The sequence below is a fragment of the Cyanistes caeruleus genome, chromosome 8 (genome assembly GCF_971803275.1).
Source record: "Cyanistes caeruleus chromosome 8, bCyaCae1.hap1.1, whole genome shotgun sequence".
Classification (NCBI taxonomy): domain Eukaryota; kingdom Metazoa; phylum Chordata; class Aves; order Passeriformes; family Paridae; genus Cyanistes; species Cyanistes caeruleus.
Genome location: NC_141708.1, coordinates 34799690 through 34826439, shown reverse-complemented (window position 1 = coordinate 34826439; position 26750 = coordinate 34799690). Strand labels below are relative to the sequence as shown.

General features: G+C 47.3%; 1 protein-coding gene across 10 annotated transcripts in view; it reads right to left on the bottom strand.

Annotated features, from left to right (window-relative positions):
• The window catches only part of HK1 (hexokinase 1), a 49633-nt gene that overhangs the window by 16221 nt on the left and 6662 nt on the right, over nucleotides 1–26750 (bottom strand). For 6 of the 10 annotated variants that reach the window (XM_086900174.1, XM_086900180.1, XM_086900175.1 and 3 more), the window contains 5 exons: nucleotides 25762–25870; nucleotides 13060–13222; nucleotides 8263–8411; nucleotides 3394–3513; nucleotides 605–700 (listed from right to left, as the gene is read on the bottom strand). In XM_086900174.1, coding sequence (XP_086756300.1) covers nucleotides 605–700; nucleotides 3394–3513; nucleotides 8263–8411; nucleotides 13060–13222; nucleotides 25762–25827 — 594 coding nt within the window. In that variant the 5' untranslated portion in view covers nucleotides 25828–25870. Of the gene's footprint in view, nucleotides 1–604; nucleotides 701–3393; nucleotides 3514–8262; nucleotides 8412–13059; nucleotides 13223–18407; nucleotides 18563–19644; nucleotides 19867–25761; nucleotides 25871–25960; nucleotides 26178–26750 lie in introns of those variants that run through there. The other 4 variants (XM_086900176.1, XM_086900179.1, XM_086900182.1 and 1 more) reach the window with 4 other exon arrangements.

Here is a 26750-nt window from a genome sequence, read left to right as displayed (position 1 = left end):
ACAGTTTCCAGTGAATTTTTGGATGCTGAGTAATCAACATATGACCTGGCTGCAAGCATTATGCAAAACCAAATTAATTCCCTCTCATGCTCAGTGCCTTTTTATTTGTTTAAATCAGCAACCTGGTCACCTTCGCTCTCTATAAAGTCAACACTGAGAAACTGCAGGGAGCAGCAGCTTGCTGAGCCTGAAATCCCCTTCTCTTCTACTCAGCTCCTCTCCTGCTCCCACGCACAGCAGGTGCACAACTGAGCTGAGTCCAGTCCATGAGAAACAAGTTTCTCAGGAATGGGACGCGTTGGTATCACTGAAAAGCCACAGCACTGCCACACAGCACTTCTTCAGTTTCTGAAGAGTGATAAAATCACTGAAGGTTGCCAGCGAAAAGCCACGACACAGCAACTCAGTTCTGTGCTGTGAGGAAAATCACAGCTTCCACACAACAGCTCTGGCGCCGCTTCATTTTTCCAGCAAACCCACGCATTTTCATGCAAGAAAGCAGAGCTCCACCACCACTCAGACCACCTGCTCAAGTGAGTGACATGAAGAGCGGTCCCTGACAAAGCTGAGACACAGCTACAAAGGAAAAAGAAGTGCAATTTACCCCACGTTTCTTGATGGCCTTGTTAAGCAGCCTCACGACATCTGCTCCCTCCACTCCGCTCGCTTTGAAGCGCTTCGTCCAGGTTATCAGAATACCCTGATAAATAAAACAAGACAGCAACATTCAACAGGATGAAACCATAAGACACACACTGATTTGTTTTAATTTTTTTTTACCTTGTTTTTAAAAACAGGATTTTGTATTTCAAATGAACCTTCAGGTCTTTTTTTCTCACATGACCTCTAACAACCCAACCTGAGACAACTGGCAGTCTTAAATTCTAATTACAGTAAGCTGAAAGATGGAATATTCTTTTCCCCTCCCTTGCTAGAAAATGGTGTGTTTGCATTTTGTATTTTCAGCCTACTCTTCTCCCTGCTACTCCTCGACAGTTTTTCTTGGAAAACCATTTAATCCTTTTGGGCCATGGAAATAGGCTGCTTTCAGAAACAGCTGACTGTACAGGGCTGAGTACAGAGCAGGGACATGATGTTGGCATGTCCAGGATTCAGCTGCAGTGGGGATCGGGCTGCTGCACATTTACTGCCTGGAGTCCCATCTGTCTGGGCTTGTTTAACTGTGGGATGGTTTTTATGGGTTGAGGCAAATGACAATACTGGGGATGGAACAGTACACGTCCCTATTTTACAGCACAGATCAAAAAGGAAATCCTGGTATTGAATTCCTTGTCTGCAAACCATCATGAAGAGCCTGCAAGTCCCCCAAGGTAATGACTACACTGATCTTTTGCTATTTACATAATGCCTGGCTGAATCAGAGCATTCAGTGTACAGGTAAATAATAATAAAAGAAAGAAAAGAGCATTGACAGTAATCAACTGACAGAAAGACAACTCAAACCAGCTCAGCTTTCCATACCCACCACAATATTCACATCTGTCATAACAGGAGTCCAAGAAGCTAAAAAACAGAAAAGCTGAAGCCTGTAGGCACAAGCAGGCAATGCCCAGGTGTACGTTTGCCCATATCTCAGCTTAAAAATCAAATTTTCTCTCCAAACTGAGATAGCTGCAGGGGACAGAGGGTCAGGGCAGCTCTTTCCAGACCAGGAGATCCCTCCTACCCCTAGACCACAAACTCAGTTTGTCTAAGTTCTGCCGATGTGCTGCCCTCGTGGGCATCATTTAGAGACCCAGCAAAGCCCCATGCTGCTGTGCAGGGAAACTGTGAGCAAAGCCCGCTCTGCTGGCACGGCTTCTCACGGGCAAAAAGGGCACCTTGTTTCACAAAACTTTTCTAAGAAACTGGTCAAACCACACTGGCAAAGAGCAGCTCCTCTCAGCGTTACTGGCCACTGTGCTGGAAGAAATTTTTCCTTCACCAGCAAAGCCTTGGCAGCAGAAAGGAGCCCTTGGAATGCAGCAGAGTTGAGTGGGGCCCAACCATGCGCTGCCCATCTTATCACCCTTGGAGCAAACGGGGACCACCTTGCCTCCTGCTGCTCACCAAGCACAAGAAAACAGCACCCAGGCAAGCACAGCCTTGCAGAAGCATCAATCCAAGAACAAACCTGGCCCACAGAATCCAGGGGAGAAAAAAAACGTATTTTTCAAACACTCCAAACACATCAGCAAAACCATCAACTTTGCTGGCATTTGTCAACATTGCCGGCTTTTCTCTTTAAGAGACACCCTCCTCCCTTGTCTCTTTAGTGTCCCACTCCACTCTGCCACTGCTCAGGTGTCCCCATGGCACCCCACATGCTGCCTACCCCACACAAGCGCAGTTCTATCCCAGCTGGTTGAAGCAGACCAACCCACAGACATTTGCTTTCATCATGCAGCTAAGCAAACCTTCCCAAGGGCAACTCAACTTCACAACCACATCCCCAGCACGGCTCTGCTGTGGTCAGGAGCCTGAGCCTTACCATGCACCACAGCCAGATGGGAGAGCTGCCCCAAGGTCAACTCATGTCTTCTGATCTGATGCAGGTAAAGGCAGCTCTCTGCTCTGAACTGCTCTCAGACCCTGAGTTAGTTAGCACCCTTGGGTTCAGCTCTCAGCACTGCTCAAGAAGTACGAAACGTAATGAAAATCATACCTCACCTGGCCCTCCTCAGCAGCAGCATCTGAGGGGCCGTTGCACCAGGCTAACCTAGAGACCTGCAAGCTGGAAAAGCAGGTCGTGCTTTAACAGGGCAACCTCTGCGTGTTTTGTGTAGATTTAACTTTCCTGCATCCATTTGCTACACGGTTACCATGGCAATGCTGTACCGGGAGGCTGCTGAGTCATTTGTGGTACAAGGAGCAAAAGGAGGAGAACACCACAGCATCCTTGTCCTTGGCAATCTCATCAGCCACTGCCCAAGGCTGGTTATCCCCACCTCTCTGTAAAGCAGGCTGGTTCCAGGTGACCTGTCTGACTGGTGGCACGGCTCGGGATCACTGCTCGGCAGGGACACCCGGATCCGGATCCGTGTGTATTTGTGAGGGGCAGCAAAACCCGAGCAAACCCTGCTGGGCTGGCTCCTTCCCAATCACACCCCGTGGGGAGGTGAAAAAGGCTGCACAGGAGGCGGGGAAAACCACTGCCATGTTTAGAGGGTAAACTGTAACACCGAGGAGCTCAGCACAAAACATCAGCTGTCTCCTCCCCTTTTGTTACCCAGCTCTTTCAGGCAGAAACATAAACACAAACACAGTCTGACAGCAAAATATAATACTCATTTATCCCCAGAATGAGACCTGTCTGGGATACTGCTTTCATGGCAGTGTTTTAATAACATGGCAGCTCTTCTGTGTATTAAGAAAATTGTGAAATCTTCTTACCTCATCTAGCTTGGTTTGTCGACAGGGGAAGGAGAATGTAAACCCGACTGGCAGTTTCTTGTCTTTGATTTGTTGTTTCTCCATAAAGTCTCCCAGGCATTCAGCAACATGATCAAAAAGCTGTAAGAAAAAATATAAAACCACCATGATTAGAGATACAGCTTCAGGGAGAAAATGTTTCAAACTCCATATGAAAACTGCTCTGAGTGAAGGGAAAGGGGAAAATAGTTTTCCAGATTTTAATTTTAGATTTTATATAAGACATATAAATGGCAAAGCTGTGAAAATACTCTCAAGAAAGGTATATTAACACCTTAATAGCTAATATATTATTAAATGGACTGTGCTTTTACACACCTAATTCTGCAGGCATCTTTTACATCCTTATAAAAACACTTGCTGAAACAAGAGGCTTGTGGCTCTTGAGCCTGCTGTAACCCTTCCACTTAACATTTGATGAGAACAAAAATGTTCTTTTAACCTTTCTATAACAGGAAGGAACGAGTCAAAAGAACATTTGGGATCCAGTCCCACAGGAGGTAGAGTACTCTTACAGTGATGTAGAGAAGACAACATCTGCTTCACTCAAGCTTTGCTGAGACCAGAGAACCCAGCACTTTGCAGGAGCCACTCAGAAGAACATCAACTCTCAAATCCATTCCTAATCATCCCTAAAGCACACAACAAACAAACAGAAAGAAAACCCAAGGGATTCATCTAAATATATCTTCCATCTTTGGAGAAACAACCCAAAACAGGGATATTTTCTGCATTTTTTGAAAGGTTGAACTATGCAGGCAGCCTGCACCAGGCTTGTGGGTACCAACTCCCACCCAGATGCCTCGATGGCATCTGTGACCACAGCACTACGTGTCCCTGTCAGCCAGGCCAGGAACCAGGGAGGCACAAAGGCCTCTCACACTGAGCCATTTGGAAAGCCCCTCAGGTACACTGCAATGCTCAAAGCTGAAATCAGGCCTGGGCAACTGAAGCAACAAAAACACACATTTGTATTTACCAGAAAGCCAGACATGCCTTCAACTGACCCATACCACAGATGGATGGCAAGCTGTTAACAAGTCACTGCCTGCCCCGGGATATAACTGTGCCTCACATTTTAACTCCCTGAAAAACAAAAACCCAAACAAAATAAACCCAATCCTATCTGCAGCACTGGTGGGATGGGAGCAGGTAATCTGCCTAGAAGACTGGGGATAACTGGGAGGGAGTACACAAAGACATCTGTTGGTTCCAATTAGCCCACACAGCTTTATTAAGAACAATTTAGAGTCTTGGAGAGACAGGAATGTACTACAGACAGGCTGCAGCAATTACAAATGATGAATAGGAATACTTTGTCCTTCAAAGCAGGTCAAGAAGCAGCGTGCGTAATGTTACAATTAAACTGAACACCTTAAACTCATGCCTTAAATGAGGTCAGATTTGATTAAGGAAAAGTACAGTGGTTTCCCAGGGAGAATTTTGCCATTCATTGCCCTGGGCAGATCAAGGACATTTTTCTGAGCCCACACAGAGAAACAACACGGGAATGCAATGCACACCACTGCACTTCTGGAAATTTCAGCTGTCCAGATGAGGGACAGAGTTACAAAAAGAACTACAGTTACGTAAAAAAACACAGCAACTTCTCCAGGAGGAAGGCAGAAACAGTAGGAGTGTGTGTTCTGATTACACTTTCCATCTGAAAGTATCTTGCTGAATACTGAATATTGTTTGAATACTCAATCCTACTAAACTTTCAGCTGCTTCCAGGATTACAAACAAAAACCAGGGGCCAACCTCAAACCCCTCGGGAGTTCAGAGAGCAGGAAGCAGAAATGTTGACTGTGTATGTTGTTAGAAAAATCTCTCCCATGCAACCAACTACGAATGCATAGAGAAAAGACGGGATCTGCTTTGTAAGTCTAAATGCAAAAAATTCCTGGGCATTCCCAATAGACTCCAAAAAGTCCATGCACCTGCTGTGTTTTCCCACACAGTCCTGGCAGGAGCTGCTGAAGCCCACCTATGTGAATTAGCAGTACATTGGGAGGGCAGGGAAATGCAATTAACTATTAGCCATAATTTGGGCACTACAGGAGCTGTGTCTAGTGAGTGATGCACGGCCTGGCTGTGCTGCTGTTGTTCATAAACCACAGAGGGAAGGCACAGCTCAAAAGCAGAAAAAAGACAGGCATTTATTAGGTTTGCTGCCACTGACGCTCGTATGATTTTTCCTAAGGAGACTCAAGGAAGCGTCTGTGTGTGCCCATGACCATATTAATATCCAAACCTTACCAGTGCCAAACGACTCTGACTGGACAGTAGAGGCAACATTACAAAGATCCAGCAGAATTTCATTAAAGTAGGGAAGGTGCACAGAGGAAAAAATCGCAATCTTCTTTTACCCACAGATTTGCGGTAGGGAACAGTGTGAACCAAGTATTTTATCATATGTTAAAGAGATGGATGGAGGGAATGCCACAGCCAAGAGGAAAGGAACAGTGATTCACAGACCTGAAGCAATACAGCCTGAGACCCTGAGCAACAGATCAGGCTTAATTCCCCTGACCATGAAGTTGCCCGATCAAGTTTGGCTCCAAGAGGTCTCCACAATGATGCATTTGGCAGACAGGAGACTTGGACCAGCAGCTGAAGATCCAAGCTCAGGCCCAAGCCCCTCAATGGGGATGATTTAAGGAGCAAGGAAACCACAGTTTCAGATCCAGAGAATGGCCACAAATCCGTAAGCTAGCTCCAGTGGTGGCAGAACACAAAAAGCAACACCAAAATCAAGTCTCAGGCATGTTCCCGTTCACTGAGCTGACATGGGAGACTCTCTTCTTACAAATTTTACACCTGCTATTACACTTCTGAAGTCAATGAGAGTTTTGCCCTTCACTTTTATAGGGAACTGTCTCTGACTGGTAAAACTGTCAGCCCATGCCTGACAGACAACAAAAATGGAAGTTTGAATGCCACAAAGTAGAAAATATCAAAAGGAACCTTGCTAACAAGACATGAAGCCATAAATCACAATCCTTCAATAAGCTGATTATGCACTAAGCTTTAGGAGTGTAACTCAGCAAAGTTAATGACACAGCTTGCTGGAAATCATTAGTAGCCAACCCTCCACAGGCAGCTCAGGCCAAGTATTCCACAAATCTGGCTCGGACATTCAGTAAACCTCAAGATAGACATCGGTCAGAAGAACCAAACTATCAGCTGCCTGTCTGCCTCCTGGGCACCCCCCACGCTTCCCTCTGAAGGCACACAGCAAGCACTGGATATTGTCATGGAACAACTTCAAACCCGAGTGCTATTCTGATAATGCTTCCAAGTTCTGCTCTCATTTTCCTGGTACTTGAATACTGTGCCCATGGGGTCAGCGGAAGCCTTGCTCGCCTTTCTTTCAGCTTAACAGCCATGACAAAGCCTATCAGCCTGAGCTCCACACTGCTGCCTCCCAACAGCCAAATGGCCTTTGGATAGTGAAAAATTAACACACAGATATGACAGTGACATGGAAAGAAAGCAGACCTGACATCTCCCTTCCCAGCTTCTCCTTACCACCCTTATCATGTCTCCATCTAGAATCCCCTAAAGCCAGCCTGCCTTGCCTCCTCAGGACAGACACTTGGGTGTGCAGACAGCCCTGCTGCCTGCCAGCCTCCAGCTCCTGACACCATCCATGGACAAGCATTCCCCTGCTCCCAGCCTGCCCACCCACTTCCCGGCCTCAGCCAGCCACAGGCAGCTCAGCTCAGCTCCCTTCCAAAACCATTCTGTAGGAAAGCCACTGCATGACCTTCTGGCCCAAAAACGAAGCAATAAGGTTAGGAAAAGTCCTTACAAGAGGGTTATTTTACTGCTGTGGTTCAGATATCACAGCAATGCTTTTATCAGTTCTACTGACAAGTCATGACTGCCACCTTACACTCACTGCTGCATGAGAATGCAGAAGCACTTATTACATACAGACAATAAAGAGATTAAGGTGACTACAGAAAATATATTAAAGGTAGAAATGCTGTTCCTATATGTTTTTTCCTCTTCTTTTGTTTATTCTTCTGAAACAAGCTTTGATTTTCCTGCAGGTCTCATACTCCTGAACAGCACTTCATTCTAATAAAAAGTGTAAAAACCTTGCTGTTTCCAACAATGAATATTACTTGTTTTGACTTATGCTGACATGGAGACAAATCTGCCAGTGTAACTGACTTCCTGATCACAAAAAAAAATTTAAAAAAATCTTTCAAATAACTCAATTTGAAATCCAAGTGAAAAGATACAAATATTTTCTACTCTTGGAACAGGGAAGACTGAAAAAAAAAAACAACCTTTCAATTACTCAGCAAAACTTAAGTTGAAGCTGTGCCAAAACATTCTATCAGCTTCCCGTAATTTTTCTAATGTACTTGTACTTTTCATGAATGCTGAGTTGCTCAGACTGCCAGCACAGAGATGTGGCTGTCATGGGGATTTCTGTCCCTCATCTAACACTACAATTGCAGGGCTGGTCATGTTCATTGCTTGAACAGATGAAACAGATGAAACAAAGACCAAGTTGTTTTCCTGCTCTCCATTTGTACTCATGGAAAGTAAGTTCACCATAAAAGCCAGAATTTTTATTTCTAAGCCATTTTTTCCCCCTAACTTATCCAGAAGCCTCCCACATGCTGACAGCAGGTTTGCAGCACCCATGCATGCTCTGTTACGCTAAGTACTTCTTATCAACTTTCAGTATTGACCCTGGAGTCTGCATGCTGCAGGTACAACTGTTGAGATGTTAAACTCATTCTTGTGGGGGTTTTCTAAAATCTAAGCAGCCAGTCTTTCAGAGAGATATGCCAAGGAAGAGGTGCTTACCCGTGTTCCACTCCCATGCATGATGTCTTCTGGGGTATTATAAATTTCACTTTCCATCTGCACCGTCTGCTTTTTTTCATGCGATACCTTTACCCGAAGAATTCGGAAGTAAGAACCGCCGAGATCCAGAGCAATGAAATCTCCTTTCTCTATGTGGAAAACAAGACACAAGTGATTAAAAATTGCATGCAGCACAAATCTGGGAAACATCGAGCTTGGTTAAGTGCAGTGCTGAAGCAAATGTCCAGTCCCTACAGCAAAGGAGTTCCAGCTGCATCCACGTGAACCTGATTCCAATGATCTGATTCCCTACAATTTAACATGAAGTTGGTGCAATGGCAACTGCAATGAAGGTTTACCCAAAAAGAATCCAAAACAGTGGACACTCTGTATCCATGTCTCATGATGAAGCAAGGATCTCAGGACAAAGCCAAAAGAGATGTTGAAAATAGAGACAGTAAAATGAAGGGATGCCAGACCACTGACAAGCAGCCTTTTGCTCTAAATAAACCTGTGTCATTCTGGCAAATAGCAGTGAATAGCAGCTGCTCTAAAATCAACAAATTAAACACAGATGTAATTAAAGTAGGAACCACCCCTTATCTCATGTCCAGAAAGGATGAGATTCACTGCAAACAGATAAGAGAAGTCAGAGAAACAGCAGCCTAAATAAACAGCCCTGTACTACTGCAGGAGCTACTCAGAAGTTGTGATGCCTTGCACAGGGCTCCTAATATCTGCCCAGGAGCCAGGGAAAGAGTTGGGGTACCTGCATCTCCCTCTGGGCTGCAGAGAGCTGAAGCCAATCCAGTACCCTCCAATCTCCAGACTCCAGGCACGTGGCCTGGCTATCTGAGGAATGACACCCCTGGAGAGCAAGGCAAACATATTTGACTGACCTGCTCGTGCCATCTCGTGCCTTATCAAAGAGGGAGCACGGACAGCGATCATCAAAGTCTGCAAAAAGATACTATTTAGGGAAGCAGTGTGCACAACTTTCTCTCACAGGAGTGTGTGCCCAGGCTGCAGATAATCACCAGGGCTCTTGGCAAGCATTTTGTGTCTGTGCACGGCATCCCCGGGCTCACTGAGGCTGCTCAGAGGGCAGCAGAGCAAAGGCACGCGGTGTTTCCTCATCAGCTGTGACTTTCAGAAGGCCATTCCTAACATCACCATTTTTCCACTTCTACCTAAATTCAAAGTGGAAAAACCTCTAGCAGCTGGGAAGATTGTTCTGACATGTTACCTCAAACACACTCAGCTCTCAGAGCCTTCTGACCCCAGACTGTCACCAAAATTCCATGTATGCAATTTATCCATGAGGATTTCCAGAGGCATATCAGCCTCTGAGATTACTCTATCCACTACCATATCAAACTCCTAAAATCTGACATAGTGAGCTGTTCCTCCTCATCACCCCAAGCACCTCTGCCTCATCCCACTCAGCAAAGCTGATGAACTGGACAAGGTGTCCCTCAGGACATCATCAGGGATCTTTAACAGAAACAGACCAAGAGAGGCAAAAACACACTGCAAATGTCCTTTTGGTTTTCCAAGGTTGCAGTGTAATGCAGAAACAAAACACTGTCATGTGAGAAACCACAAAGGACAATAAACTTCATACAGAAAAACATAGCAAAATTACAGTGGGAGCCCACAATTTCTAATACACCTCCTAATTTTACTGCACTGCAATGCAACTTCTCCTTCTTGCTGCTCAAGCCAAAAGTTTGCCAAAACACAGACCTTGCAGTGCTCCCCTACCTGTTTCTGAGCAGTGTGGCTTTAAACATTGCTTTGCAATGCTTTGCAAATGACGTACAAACGTCATTTAAAACATGAGCACAAGCAAACTGGAGAGGCAATTCCCTTTATTTGGCCCAGCATAAAAAATTCATAACCTACTTCACCGCGGCAACTCCGGAAGTCAAACACTGGCCACAAGTTTCTCATTAAGCCAAATACTCAAATAAGCTTTATCTTATGGGTATCATCTGTTGAGTGCAAAGCCATTACCTGCAATAACTAATGGGAAAAGCAACATTGGACCAGATGGCCCCTTTTCAAGCCTAAGTGCATACCTCAAACAAACAACACACTTCAGAAATACCTTCCCTGAAAAGAAATTAATGGGTCAGGGTGTTTGATTTCCAGCACCATCAAGCTCATCGCAAGGTAAAAATTATTAAGAATCATCCTTCACTCACCCTTTAAAAGATCTCTGAACTAGAGTGTAAAGCTTTCTGCATGCAGCTGGAGTTTTCTTTTAGTGTGCTTGAGGAATTAAACCCAAGTAGCAGCATTTAATCTGTGCTTTGTAACACCAAGGTGCAATCAAACCTGCTGTGAATTTATTTGGCCTTTGAAAGCATTTTGAATTAGCTTGAGGTACCATTCTGGGCACTGTGGACAGAAAAACCTCATGGCTTTTGTAAATTAAACAACTCTGAATGAAGGGGGGAAAAAAACTGCTAACATAAACACCTCCAGAGTCTCTAGAATTACTGCTCACCAACTCCTTGTTGAAAAAGAACACAAGCACAGATCTGAAACTAAACAACAGTATTTTTCTGAATAGTCAGCTCCCATAATAATAATTGGACTCAGAGGAAAGAGCTTACAAGGCAGTAATTAGAGACAGGCCAGAGAAAAGGGCAGGCTTTCAGCCCCTGGCTTTCACGGAGGGACAGCTGAAGGCAGAAATTGCCATCTTTGGGCACATCCACACAGCCACATCCGTGAGAGCCCCCCAGAACCTTTTGGAGGAAGAGGGAAGGGGGCTCTGTGCCTGTCCTGGCTTCATCCGTGCGCCAGACGTGACAGGCACGCAGGGGTGAGTCAGGGAAAGAAATGCCACAACACCCCCTGACAGCAAATATTGCTCATACCTGGGGTCAGAACATGCCCTTCCAGGGAAAGAATGGAATGGCACTGCCTGCTTTTCTAACACCCATCCAAAGAGGCTCTCACCACCTACACACACAGGTCACCACTGACTTCTATAGAAACTGTCCAGGGCAAAGCAGTGCCTTGCTCTAATCCCTGCTGCAAAGCACTGCCAGCAGTGTGCCCAACCTGCAGAGGCTGGCAGGAGCCAGGCAGGCACAGGATCAAGAACTGAGCGCCCTGGACACAACTCACAAGGTTCTTTTCTTAAGTAGGTGTGTAATGCATGATCTGAAATTAATGCCCTGACATACAGACACGCCTACACACAACCAGGGCTGCTCACTGCTCTGGCTCATCCTCGGTCCCAGCAACGTTCAGCAACCTCTCACACCTCTCCATGTGCAGATCCCCTTTTTCCTGGGCCGCCTCTAAATATTCCCAGTTTGTAGGATGGAACAATTTTCAAAATTATTTGACTCACTGCAAGCAGCTCAGATTTGATACAGTGCAGTGCCTGATGAAGCAGGGAACTGAGGACAAGTCACGACTCAAATGAGCTCAAAACAAGCATGAATGAAAAAAGAGGGATTTTTGGAGCCAGTAAAAAGGCTGGGATTCCACACCAAAACCCTCAAGTCACCTCAAGTGCAAATCTTTAGTGCAACCTCTGCCTGTGACCCAGCTGCGTGTGGTAGCTTCTGGCTTTCTCAAGAGGCTGCAAATTTCAACACAACATTTCAACATAACAGCCAGCGATTCTAAATTAAGGGAAACACAGGATTCAAATACATTCTCCCCTTGTTTTTTTTTTTCAGACAGCAAATCACACCTCAGCTAAAAAGCTTGAGATGGCAGAAAGCAACAGCAAAGCAAAGCTATCAAAGAATTCCACCTGCCAGACAGCACCACCAAGTTTCACAAAGCACCTGGCCCCATGTTATTCCACCAATAAATTCTTAATTCTAACTCAAAAAAAAAAGAGAAAGCTTCAGAATAGGCAATAACTCTGTTGTGAAGTTCTTGCAATCCCTGCACACAGGTTACACACCAAACTAGTTAATCTGGGGTAGGCACCACACTAGTTAACTAGCTCATGCTACATGAAAGGGAAACACAGTGTTACTACTGAATAATAAACACTATTATATAATGTTTATAAATACATTTAGATATTCTATAGATGGTATTTTTTACAAACACATAGTAATTTTTAAGTAATAATTAATAGAGGCAATCTTGGTCTCAATTACCAACAAAACACCTTTTTGGTGTCTGATAGCAGTTTGTGCCTCTTTTATCTGGTACAGTGGGCATGGAAAAAAACAAGTCCTGCATCTAGATGGAGAAAGCTTAGCACACCAGGGGAGCAGCTTTGGAGGCACACACTACATCCTCCTCAAGTTCTGTGAGTTCTCCCCCAAGACAGTCTGGAAGAGGAAGCTACAAAATGCAAAATGAATGCCAGGAAACTCAAATTCAGCCTGTAATGGTTGACACTAGGGAAAAGGTAAGGAGCAGAGATACTAAGAGAAACAGCAAATTACTAAAAGCCACTGTATTTTAGACTCTAGGCCACATGAGTGTGGACTGCATGAATCAAAAACCATTCTATGTGAAGTATTGATTGTTGGCAGACAGGTCTCAGAGTAAATGTACTGACTGATAGTGAACTGACTGCTAGGAACAGCCCTTCCATTGCCATCAAAGTGGCTTTGACAAGGGAATCACAAAATCTTCCAGCATCTGCAGGAACAGACCTGCACACAGAGGGAAGAATGCTTTCTAAGCATTGCCTGGGCTTGCCAGGAAGTAAATCCATCTTGATCTTGGTAGGATGTTGTATATCTCTAACAGGTTTCCACAAAGCACACCACGTTTAATACAGAAAACAAACACTCAGCTCCTTACCTGAACCGTCAGGAATGGACCTCACAAAGGTGGGAAGCATCTTCACCGCGGCTGTTGGGTTAAAATCCCTGGAGAGGCCGTTCTTCATCTCTCTCCTGAAGCGAGCCATGACGTCCAGCAGCGTTTCGTCAGAAAGCCGCATGGCGTAGAGGTACTTATCAATCTGGGGAAGACACACACCAGCCCGGGGTGAAAGGCTGTCCTTTCTCACTGCAGGGATGGTGTACAGCCCCAGCATGGTCCCAGGGCTCTGGCCAAGCTGACAACACAGCCACACGCCTCGTGCCTTATCTTCTGACTCAAATTCACAGAAAATGTACAAGTCTAGGGCTTACTGAGGTGAGCTTTGCCTCCTCTCTTCCACACAAAACCATCTGCCCACAGCCTCAAAATACCACCTCCAGCCCTTGCCCCACTTCTCAGCTCTCCTGACTGTCCAGGAGCCAAACAGCTGGAGCTAAAATCCCTCTTTTGACACCTTGTCCCAGCTGGGGTGATGTGGGTGTCAGAGGTGCTTTGTGTTTAAAGCCTCACATTGGGAAGGCCTTGCCACAGTACTTTTGGGGCTACATCACAGGCTGAGAAATTATTTTCCTGCAGCAGACCACTTTCCCTATCCCACACCAAAGCTGTAACAACCAGAGGGTCTGGAAAGACAGAACTTGACAGTGGGCAGGCAGCACCTTCCTTCTCAAGACAAAACACCAAATTAAAAGTTGTTGACTTGTCCCTTGTGGCTTCCAATGACAGGAGCTTGCTTTACCTCCTTGGAAAAAGGAGGCAGTTCTAGTTTTCCACTGCTTTCTGTAATACTGCAACCACCTTCACTGTCTCTCAGAAGACTGAGAATATGTATGAAAAATACAACATGGCCTTGAGGGGTTCTTGCCAAACACACCTCTCACCTTTTTTACCTCAGTTGCCAGTCTATTCTTGCCTTGCTTCCTTACCTGCCTTGGAAATTTGGTTCTGTAAATGGCTCAGATCGAAGCCACACCTTTGGGATCACTTTTGCTCGCAGCTTAGCAAGACCGAAAAAATAAAGCCCTGCCCATGTTTTCTGTCCTCAGCAAAACTGGAAAAGCCACCTCATTTTAAACCCCAGGCCAGCTCTGTGCCAAGGCTCCGTGTGTCTCCTTGGCTGCCCTGGAAGCTTTGAGAGAAGCTCATCTCCAAGCTGGCATTATGTCTTACAAGACCGAGGCCACAATAAAACACTTCATATGAAACACGCGTACGCGAGTGCTCCGTATACCGGGGACTTTGAGATGGGAAGCAATGAACAACGCCCTTCACAAAGGAAATGCAATCAAAATGTCATTAAACCCTAAAATGACCATAAAACCGGCACCAATTTAATTGCTCGTACAGAAAGTGCTCCTGCCCGCCCTACTCAAGGTCTCCCCAAAGACAGCATCTCCCCGAGCCAGACACCCTCCTGCCATGACCCAGCACTTATTTACACAGACGAGGCAGAAGGCAATGGAGAGTGCTGCTGGGCACAGCTACCCAGCCTGATCCCAAACCACAGGCAAGCCTGGACCCCAGGGGACACAGCCAGAGGCTGCACAAGCTGTAGACTTTTCAATGTCATTGCTTGCAGAGGAACAATACCATGATTGATAATACCACGACGAAATGAGACCATGCATTTTCCCCACGAAGCGGTGACGTGACAGTGCAGGCGTACAGCTGAAGGGTAGAAGAGCTGAGCTCAGGTTCTCTGCAACAGAGGCCAAATGCAAGACCCCAGGACAGCATCCCCACATCCCTGCCATGTCCTGTGCTGCCCTCATGGGCTGACAGCCCCTTCACAGCAACAACCACAGCCAGTCACTGGCATCATTTCACTCCAAGAATAAAAACCTGGATGAGATGTGCCCTCTCTGCAGCCCCAAATGCCGTGGGGATGGATGCAGAGGTTGGAGTCTGGCTAAGCAATAAGGTCTCTCCTTCTCTCCTTCATGGCAAACCCTGCCATGGGTTTGTTTTTTTTAGCAGAGTGTGTAAAGCCATGATGTCAGAGAATGAGGATACTCCCTTTAAAAGGAGGCGGGGGGGGGGGGGGGGGGGGAACCAACCTCTTTTTCAGGCTGAGCTTTCAGCAGCCCACGCTGCCGCTCAGAGGGACGATTCCCCAGAACTCCCAGTGAAAACTACAGTAAACATCATCCACAGTCAGACCTCACCGTGCAACTAATACACCCCTCTACAAAGCCCCACTGCTGCATCCTCCTCCCAAAAGCAGGGCGGAAGGATTCCCGCTCACCGAAAGCCCTGTTGTGAGCGCAGGTTGTGGCGTTTGCACAGTCAGGACTGACGAGCCCATTCTCCCCACCTCTGCCCCTGTGCTGCCCTCAGCAGCGAGGGAAAACGGGAGGGAGGGCTCTTTTTTGCTGCCGTGAAAGACCAATGAGCGCTGCCAGCGCCCTTACATAATTGGGCTGGACCCTCCTGCACGCAGCGAGCATCGCGTTTTATGGCACCGAGGCCATCCATCTCCACCGCTGAGATTCCCGGGGCGGGGACACTGAGCCTCTGCTTGAAAAAAAACTCACTCCTATGTGTTACAGCTTCCAAAACCACGAAATACTAGGGGGAAACAAAAAAAAAAGGCAGTTTTTTGTTTGTTTTTTTTTCCCCTCCCAGGCAGGTTAGTCATTCCAGCAGTGTGGCAGCAAGGGAGTAAGTGCAGCCCTCCAAGGGAAAACTCCCAGCAAACAGCCATAAATAACTTGAGGCAGGGGGAGCCGGAGGCTGGATTATGGGATGGAGGTTTAATAACTCCCTGCTCTGCCGGCAATAAAAGCCAATCACAAAGCAAATCTCAGCCGTATGCACGGGGAAGCTGTGGAAAGGCTGCCCAGGACACACAAGCAGACCCGCAGCCCCACTGAGGATCCCGTGGGAGACAGGTGCCAGCCCTTCCCAGGAGAGATGGAAGAGGGCAGGAACAATTTCAGACTGACAGTTGTGTGAGCAAGGAGCAGAAAACACTTCTTTATTTAGCTGCCACCTCAGAGTCACCCCCCAAGGAAGGGCATCTTCCCAGTCTGCCACTATGGGAGTCCTCCAACAGCTCAATCATTTTTTCCCCTCCTCCTTTTCTTAAAAGAGACCAAACCAAAACAAACCAGAGACAGAATCTGAGAACAATTTTTTAAAAATAGGATTTCATCATCTGAACCACACTCACGTAATTTTTCCTGGTCTCATAGGAAAGACACAGTTTGTACTTGGGGAAAAGAAGTTTCAGAGAATCCAGCCACTGCAGCAGTTGTGAATAATTATAAATGAAACAGGCAGCACTAAAAGCTTGAACCTAAGGGCTATTCCTTAAACACATGCCTCATTCCCCTGACGATGACAACAGTCAGTGGTATCCAAGAAAAGAGCACTCCCACAAGAATTTCAGAAATCATTAGCACCTATTTCACTGACACAGCCTTCATACCAAAAGCCCTTCACCATGAAAACATCTTTCTGCAGAGCTAATCATACTCCTCTCAGCATGAGGAAGATTCACCAGGAGCCAAAGCATGTTGAAACAAGTAGTTTAGACATTTTGAAATTGTTTGTGCTTACTTACGATTTATCAGATTGGTTCCTAAAAAGCCTTTATAGGGGCAGGTGATCAATACAGGGCTCTTCTGGACAGCAGTTGTTACATTTTAATACTCCATTCCATCACGTTTTTTTCAAGGTTAAACATCTACATGTCACTCCTGGATTGCAAGAACTTTTTCTTCACTCGGGTAAGACAACAAAAACATATTGTTCCCCTGACAGACAGAAACCAGGCAACACCTAGAGGCTCCCTTTGCTGGGGCCAGCTACGGCAGGTACAAACCTGTTGGAAACAAAAGGCATTTTACAAAGCTCTCCTGCACACAGGCCACTGGCACAGATGCCAGGGATGCTCCATGACTCCCTCATCCCTCAGGATGGGAGTCAGCTCTTTGGAGAAATCAAGGCCACAGCTGAGTTTGTGCCAAGTCCCCTGTCCGAGCAAGGGTGCTGGGCTCCTAGAATGTCACAAACATTCAGGGAACAGATGTCTGCAAAAACATCTGGATAATTTAAACTGCTTGGACTACAGGTGTATTCACACAGGGCATCACACACTGCCAGCTTGCTGCTGCACACTAAGGTGACATGGAAGTGCCGTTACGAGTGGTTTCGCTGGAAAATGCTCCCTTGCAGGGGCCACAGGGTTCATGCCATGAACAACCCCTTCTGTCAACACTACACCTCCACCCTGCCTATTCCCCCTCCTTGCCACGACTCATCTTGGAAAACATTCCAAAAAAATGACAAATTTGAAAAAACCCACCCTGAAACTTGAGGGGGTACGCACAAACCCAGCAGAACAGCACTAGTTCCTAGATGCAGGCTCTCCCCAGGGTCTGAAACCACCAGCCCCATCCAGGCCCCTCGACAGGCTTCCCACCACAGAAAGGCAGCTGCAGAGCGTTAGTGCTACACAGAGACAGGAATTGAAAAAAAAAAAATAGAAGGAAAAGAAGATCACAAGAGAAGAAGCATGTTCAGCCTTGGCTCATCGGTACTTTTAACCTGTGACCCACAGCAGAATCCTGAAGGTGAGCTGTCTGCCTGCTGGACTGATGGCTTTGATGGACCAGCGAGGCAGAGGAGCAGCCAGGGCATCCAGGAGCCCCACGGGGCAGCAGGGAGAGCAGAGCCAACGCCTTGGTTGGCAGCCCTCAGCCACAAGCACGTACCAGCAGAAAGGGCAGCTCTTCCGGAAGCGGGGAGGAGAGGGAGGGACCTGAAACGAAGCCATGCAGGCACGTATATCCCTAGAAGCAGCACACTGATGGAGAGCAAACCTCACAAGCAGCAGGCTGAGATGGAGCAAGAGCACTTCTGCCCCACAGGGAACCAGGGGATGGAGCTCACCAGCTCCCAGCAGAGCCTCTGGCTGCCACAGGCATCCTCCCTACAGAACAGCCAAAACTGAGGAGGCTCAATATCCGTTCCAAAAGGATACAAACAGGAAAATATGTCTTACATCCTCTAAAAACAGCAGCTTGCTTTTTTGACTTTTCAAGTGGTTTTTATTTTTTTCCTTCACTTTTCCGGACAAAACCGGATTGATCCATAAGAATGCTTTACAGCTCCCTGGCCAAACTGTTTCCCATGCTGTCAGACAATAGCAGCCCCACGGTGCCAAACCAGCCTGCGATAAATAACCCCCAGAACACCGCAGAGTTTCCCTGCGCCTGCATGCTCCCCCTGTGCCTTCCCCACAGCCCTTCTGCCACTCCACACACTCGTGCTTATCCTGGCGTTCTAAATATAACACAGCGAGACAGAGAAGGCCTTACCCAGGCATGCACGCCTGGCACCAGCAGCAGCACTCAGAAATCCTGCGGGAAAAGGAACACAGTGAGCCTGGGCAACAGGGAGAGCCACGTCCGTGGGGCCAGGAGGTGCAGAAACACCGCAGGCTGAGCGCAGCCTCTGGCTCCTCGTGAGAGCTGCCAGGTGGAAAAGCAAAAGACCTAAAGCACAGAAGGAGACGTGGAAACCGTGGGAAGCTGTCTCAGGTTTTCTCCGAGGCAGGAGTGGGCATGGGTGAGCGTGTCTCGAGTGGGGCAGGGTGGGTCACCCACACACCGGAGTTGAGGTCTCCACAGGCATAGCCGGAAGCCCAAAGGGATGAGGTGCTCTCCTCCAGCCGGGGAGATTCTCAAGCCCCAAGAACATGACAAATCAGTACTGCTAATGCTTGTCATTGAGGCTTTCCCGAAATATCTTAGGGATGCCTTCAGCCACACGCCCAGGTGGGTCACACGGCAGCGCCTGAGGAGGTGGCAGAGGGGAAGCCTCTGTTTCCTGACGTCAGCCCGACTCATCAACGTTTGCAATTATTTTCCCAATTTGTGTCCCCACATCCTAGCCCCAGGCTCCCCGCTCCCTACAGTTCTGCAATATGCTCAGCCAGGACCGAACTGCCATGTTTTTATTTATCCTGCGCTCCGCACCCTTTTCCTTGTGGCAGTGCTCGATCCCAGGGCTGTACCAACCACACAGCAGCAACCGCCTAGTGCTGAAGGAAGAGAAGCCTATGGAAACGCTTCTTTTTAAGCACAACTGACAACCATTTCCTGTAAATTCCGATCCTGCAGAGGCACATAATTCAAAAACTACCTGCTCCTCGCCTGCTGGAGTGGGGATGCTCACCGGCATCCTCAGAAAGAAGGGAAAATCCCCTCTCCGGGGATGCTGGTGCCTACGAAAACCAGGAGAAGCCATCATGCCCACCCCTCACTGCCGAAGCCCCTCAGGTCCTGCTGGATCGGCCTCTGTGCATCCATCCACCCACACCCCACTCCCATCCCCACCGGCGATGCTCTGGAGGGCTCAAACCCGGGGTTATCCCTCCTTTCTCCCTCAGCTGGGTGGCTCTGAGGACAATGCAAGAAAACCAACGTGCGGGGGGGTGGGTGGGGTGGGGAAGTCAAAATATTTTTTAAAACAATTTTTAAAAAAAATTTTAAAAAATTAAAATCAAGCGGTGTGGGCGGGGGGCGGCCTTCGGCCGAGGGATGTCCAGCTAACCTTTTTGACCTGGTCCTCCTTCAGCTCCGTGAAGTAGTAGGCCAGGAGCTGGGCGGCGATCATCCTGCCGGCTGCAGCGGCGGCTCCGCGCACGCAGCGATGCGGGCCCGCGGATGGCCGAGCCGAGCCGAGCCGCGCCGCGCCGAGCCGAGCGCCGCCCCTTCCTCCTCCTCCTCCTCCTCCCCCCCCGGCCCGGCCCCAGCCCAGCCCCGCCCGGCGGGACGTGCCGGCGCTGCTCCTGGCCCGGAGGAGAAGGAGGAGGAAGAGGAGGGTAGTGCCCCTCCAGAGGGGCTCTACGGCAGCCATAGAGACGGGCTGCTGAGGGCTTCCCTGAGGGAAAAAAATAAATAAAAATAAAAGAATAAAAAAAGAAACAAAAAAACTCTAATTGGTGACCGAGGCCAGCGGCATCCTGGGCCGTGCCAGGGATAGTGTGGGAGAAGGGAAGTGATTCTCGCCCTGTGCTCAGGGGCTACACCTCGAGTGCTGTGTCCAGTTCTGGGTCCCCGAATTCAGGGCGGCGCTGGAGAGTGTCCAGAGAAAGGCAGAGGGAGCCGGGGAAGCACAAATCCTCTGAGGAGAGACAGGGGGAGTTGGGGTGTTGAGCCCGGAGAAAAGGAGCCTCAGGGGTACCTTCTCACTCCCTACAGCTCCCTGACAGGAGGCCATGTGGCGATCAGGCTTTAAGCTGTGCCAGGGGAGGTTTAGGTTGGGCATTAGGAGGAGTTTCTTTATTGAAAAGGCTGATGAGACATTGGAATGGGCTGTCCAGGGAAAGCAGTGGAGCCACTTTCCCTGGAGATGTCGAAGGAAAGACTGGAACGTGGCGCTTCACGCTGTGGTTTAGCTGCCATGGTGGTGTTGGGCCTAGGTGCTCTCAGGCACATTGTGTGATTCTTACAGCGATCCCGTGCAGGGCCTGGAACCAGACTCGCAGTCCTTGTGGGTCCCTTCCAACTCAGGATATCCTGTGATTCTATGTTAACACGCTTCTGGAGAGGGCTCCTCGTCCCCACAATTGTGCTGCCCGCAATTTTGCCATATTGGAGCACATTGCCAGCACCCCAAGGAGACATCCAGCACCATGAGGGCTCTGAGGCCCACACACACATCAGCCAAGCGACACAGGGCCCCTGAAAAAGCTAAAGGCCAGATGCAGATGGCAAGTGACACATTTCAGCAGCCCATGGGGCTCTCTTGCCTGCTCCCTGTCCATGCACAGGGACAGGAACACACACCCATGCAGAGGGTGGTGATGCTGGAGGTGTGATTTGCATACAGATTTTCTAGCACAGTCTTAAGCGATTAAAAATCTGCTTCTTGAATTTCCGGCTCCCTTTTCAGTGCTGCTTTAATGAAATGTTTTCACTGGCCAAAATCAAGAGCTGCTTTGGCAGACACATCCTCCTTCAGACTAGTGCCCCAGTCACTGCAGGCAGGGTGGGCAGGATTTCCTTCTCTGGCTCCAAGCTCAGAGAGATTTTCATCACGCGTTTCCCTGCTCCGCACGTGTTACTCCTGCTCACTTGCTTGGCAAGCTAAGGAGCAAAGCCAGCCGTGCTCCCCAGTGCAGCCAGGCACTGCAGGCACAGCGGTAGCGCCCTGCCACCAGCACAGCTGCAGCTCACGGGTGGCACAGGGACATGGGGCTGAGCTGAATCATCCCAGTGTCCAGCAACGTCACCCAATCCCTAACACAGACGGACCAAGCTGTGCCTCAGATGTAATTCACTGCTCAGCCACGCTCCTCCTCTTCTGCTGGTCAGAAGCTATCTTTAATTCCCAGCCAGGCTTGCTCCTGTTTTCAATCCATCTGTCATCTGCTAAGCCTTATCTTTCATCTGAAATCACTCTCCTCACTCTCGGGTGTTCACTTTCTATAAATACTCTGAAAGTAACCCTCCACATTCACAGCTTTTGCTTCACTAGGTAAGACAGACTTAGCTCTTTTTGGTCTGAATGCTGCCTGATACTGCTTAGTTCCCACAGGTTTTATGTTAGTGGAGCTGCCCCTACATGAGGTTTGCAAGCACTACTATCTACTTCCTCCAGCTCAGACACCCTAAGCACCCCTTACATACACAATATCTCCCCTCAGTCACCTTGCTGCAGGAATGTTTATTCATTTAAAACACTTGGATGCAAGCTCGAGTCGTTTTCAACTACTCTTTGACCAAATGAAAGGAATTCAAAGCATCCCCTCTGGCTCTCAAAGAATTTGAACCAGACAGCTAAAATACTCACAGTGGTCTTCTCTTTAACGTGACACCTGTTGTAAGAACATGCAAGAGGAGGACGTTTTTTTTCTCTGTCTGCCAAAATTGTGACTTGGAAGTGAATTGAGGATGTCACAGATCACTAAAGTGGCCTTTGGTTCCCTGATCATTTGTGTTATAACATATTTCCAAACTCACAAACAACAGCCTCGGGCTTCCTTTAAGCTACAAGAAGCAAAAAGTAAGTTCAAAACATCACTAGACAAGCCCTCTTGGTTCTGTGCAATGAAAATAAAACCTGCACACATCACAACCCCCCACATAAATTAAGGAATTAAGTCTGCACTGGAGCAGGAGGGGGTTCGTGTGACACAGTCAAAAGCAAATAAGGGATGGTTAAACAAGTATTGAAAATAATTGGGTTTGTCTTCAGTTGTTGAGCATGGCATTCAGGAAAAATGAACTTGACAGAGTAAAAGCCACTGGGGAAAATGTAACAGTCCATCCAAGGCAAAAGAGCTGCAATATTTAAATGTGTGGTATTTTTAAATTGCTCCGTGCAAGGATAGGAGCACATGACCAGCTTTGATGCTGTAACCAGCACTGGGGATGAATGAGCTTCCCCCCTGCCAGAGAGCTGGAAGGGCAGCCAAATATCCCTGTGGACACCCCAACCCTTGGCAAGCCCTCCTTGCCCTGCCAGGCCAGCAGTGAGGCACAGCTGTTATTTTTGGGGGGCCTGGGAGGAGCTGTGCACAGGCTGCCAGGCAGAAGCCACCAGCTCTTCACCTCTGCCTCCGTGAGTCTCGTAGAGCCCTGGGTTTCCCCTTCTGCTTTACTGGAAGGGATCAATTCAGCAGCCAATTAATTACCAGCACCTCATGTACTCTGCCAGGCATCCAGCAGGCTGTTTTGAAAGCCACTGTCCTTTAAGACAAATTACTGGAGGCTGAACATGACACCTGATGACTTGCAGCTATTTTGACTGAGCTCTAATCTTATTGGCCCCATTTAACGCTACCCAAGTGTTTCAGCTGACTGAAGTAATTCTGTGATTCAGCTCTCCTGGGTGTGGGTAAGATTTTTTACCCCCCTTTGCCTATTTCTTCATGAAACGTTCACTGCCCTATACAAGTTGGCATTCCAATTGAACTATACAATGAGGGGATTTTTTGGTTTAAATCTTATTTTTGATGTACGCAGCTGATAGATGCTTCCTACTTTTGTAAGAAAAAAATGAAGTGGTAGTTGTGTTTGCTGGGGGTTTTTTTTAGGTGTCTGGAAAACGTTCAATCCCCTTTTCTCCCACATTGCATTTTCCTTTCACAGTTCTCAAAGTGAAAGAAAGCAGCATCTCTAATAAACACTAAGTTCCCAGTCTGTGGCATCAGTTCTGACTAATGAGGGGAAGCTCCTATTCCAGGGTAGAAAACCAAGTGCTTGCACAGAAGAAATCACCATTCCTTTGTGCTGAACTTAGTGCAGAAACTAGTAAGAAAATCTAAAAACAGCAGATACATCAGTTTGATGAGCAATTCAGTTGAACAAGTTTAACTACATTATATGCAATTTCACCTTGCCAGGAGCCACAGCAAGCAGGCACAACCACAGAGCCAACCAGGATGCTTTCTCTCATGTTTTCCAAGTGAAAAAACCAATTTAGTTAGGAATGCCTTGAGGGGAGCTCATTCCATGCTCAGGAAAGGCCACTCCACCTGCCAACAGAGCACTGCACACTTAGAAAGTGGTTTTTATGCTCCCAGAGTATGTTTCCAAAAGATGTTTTAGGCACAAAGACTAAAAAGGGGTTTGGCCCATTCTTCAAGAGATGCTCCAGGGGAAGGGTGAGCTACTTTTCAATGAAGCCCCTTTGGAAAGGTTTTAGCACTGCTCACCACACTGAGCATTTGAGGGCTGAAGACACTACCCAGGCCTGTGGGTTTCATGACTTAAATACCTCCAAAGACAAGGCAGTATTTCTGTCAGGTGTGTACTAAGCAATTAAGGATCACAAACAGCCATGTCTAGACAATGGCCATGATGAGAGGGCAGTGGAGAAGGAAGCATATCCAGCAAAGGAGGGGTGTTGTCTACTGATTCACATGAGAACAGATGTTCTTGGTGGCAGATGGAGATGCTCCGTGCCTCAACTTCCCATACCTGAGCAGAAAATCAGCTGTGCTTTTATTTTTTCTAAACCAGCTGCTGTTCTTCAGCATCAGAGGGATGCAAAGAACATGACCCCCACAAAACCAAGAAAACCAGAAAGCAGATAAACACAAGCCCCAAACTCACAACTTACAATTAAGCCCCGTTATTCGGGAGGCCTGGATGACGATTTCTTTCTCAGCCTCTTGGTGATTGCAAGGTTCATTAAGCTGGGGACAAACCAAACTACTCCATCTTCAGTTAACTGCTACTTCCAAAAGCTATGGGCTGTGTGAGCAATCCTGCAAAGGACTTCCCACATCTGCACACATGTGGAGAAAAGAGGAAACTGCTCCCTGGAGTCACAGCACCACAAAACCTCTAGATCCAGTGCTGCACAACAGAGCTACTCTGAGCTGCTTTCCAGCCCACTGAGGTTTTCCAGCACAGGTCCAGCCTGCTGACATCCCTTGGCACTTTGCATCCAAGTCCACTCACTTTGCTCTTCCCTTACACACCAAAAATGAAACAGGAGTGCAACCCAACCAAACTCATCTCTTCCTTTTTTCCCCCTTCCTGTCCTAGTTATTCACCACTGCACCTTCTTCCTCTCCAGTGTCAGAAATACAACTGATTTTACATCTCTGCAAAGGAAAGCAGTAACAATTCCAGTTTTCTGACTCAGCTTGGGCCCTGCACTAGGTAAATATTTTTTCCATTAAGGTGAGAACTGCTGCATCAAGCAAGCATTTTTTATAGCACATTGGTACTAAGTCAATATTGCAGCTTGTATACCCATAAAGTAGACCTTACACACATATTTTTATGCACACAGAAATATATCAACAAACTCAGTTTGTAAGGCAATGTAAGGGCATTGGTGTGTCAGGGAGATGAACCCAATGTCAATGAACCACCTTTCCTGACCAGAAGGTGAAACATTTGTTTCATTTCATAAAACATCTCCTGACTCCAGCAAAATGAAATGAGCACAAGTGCAGATTCATAAATATAAGCAGTAAATATATGCAGTAAATATAAGCAGCTTATATTTACTAAATGTCCAATGCTAGTAAACAATGTTTAAGGAAATTATGGTGAAAAAAGAGCAAAATATAGACCACAAACTGGTTTGAAATTTCAAAAGGGGTTAAGTTTAAAGTACTTTCAGTTGTTTGATTCAAATGTTATCTTCAGAAGATGCAGTTCAATAGCAATTGAAGAAAGGCTGCATAACCAGCAATTCACTTAAGTGACAAGGCAGTTACAATGACTTAAAGGAAAATATAGCCTAATTTACTGTACTGTAACCATAAACCTCAGCAGACAGCTGGTTTCTGTGCACTATCCCAAAAAGGTTTGAATGGCAGTGTGCACCTTTGTTATGTGAGCAGTAAATCCATAACCAAGAGCTTCTACTCTCAGCCCAGGGAACACAACCCACCCCTCTTTTTTGGCTTTCCACTAACACCAAACAAGATGACACCTCTCAATGCAGCCTAAGAGGCCAGTTTCCATTAAGGATACACATTTCTCCTTGATCCAGCATTTGATGCTAGCAAAAATCAGTTTGTATCACAAGTCCCAGACCCACAGAGGTGCCCGTTTTAACTGCTGAGGCCTCAGGTTTGTGCTCCTTTCCCAGCAAAAGCCAGTGTAAGGGACTCTCCTGCCAGGCCAGTATTCTCACAACTTGGGGCAGGTCAAGGCACTCCACCCTTTAGCCCAGAAGGGGTGGAAAGCAGGTACTCACTTGGCACAGTGGGGAGCAGCAGGAGCCAGGTACATCCACAGCATTTGGCTCCTTCCGTGTGGCCATAGCAGGAGCACCACTTGCTACGTCACATGGTCATCACAGGGCACTGTCAGCAAAAAAAAAAGGCAGAATTGTAGGTTTTCACATCTCACCCCACAGCATCAAGATGTCTCTGAAAGCCAAACACCCCACAGACAGGTGCTCTCCTAAAAATGCCTCCAGCAGCTGGGACACAGCAGATGCACATTGACAGCTAACATCACTCTGAGAGAGAGAGAGGGAATTTGGGACATATGGGCAGTGGATCACAGGTGTGACCCAGAAGAACGGTGAAAACAGGGAACATGGCAGCTAGACACTGGCCCTTGCACAGCCCCAAGATAACGTGGTGCCCTGAGATTCCTGCCACACACAGGTTTAGCAAGCAAATAAAGGTGCAATAAAACACCTGAGTCCTGTTAACAGTTTGTATTCTAATTAAAAGAACACACAAAGCCTTGAAAGAACCAAAATATTCACATTAAATGTCAGTACAGGAAAACAATCACAGATGCTGGGCTTGCAGCTAAGCATCATCCCGGAGAAACCACAGACTTGGAGCTGCTTTGTGATAATCTTGTGATACTCTTGATTTTTTTGGGTAAAGTCCAGAGCTGCCTTAACAGAGGCTGGAGGGAGTTGCAAACAGCACACCACTGAGCAAAATTTTGGTTTCTTCAACTTTACAGGCTGCTGTCATGAAACATTTTGGAGTGGTTATCAGAAACCCAGAGGGGTCAGCCCCAGCCAGGTCCTTGAGCATCAATGTGGTGTGTCTGGGTTTGTCCTCTCTCCCCATCCCAACATTTCTTCCCTCAAGCCACTCTGACTCTCTCAGGTTTTTCAGGGTGGCAGTGGAATGGAAGGCTTTCTGTGAGGAAAAGTGGGAACTGCTCCAGGCTGGATTCTTGTGCTTCTGGAGTTCCATGGGAAGACTGTGATGGCAC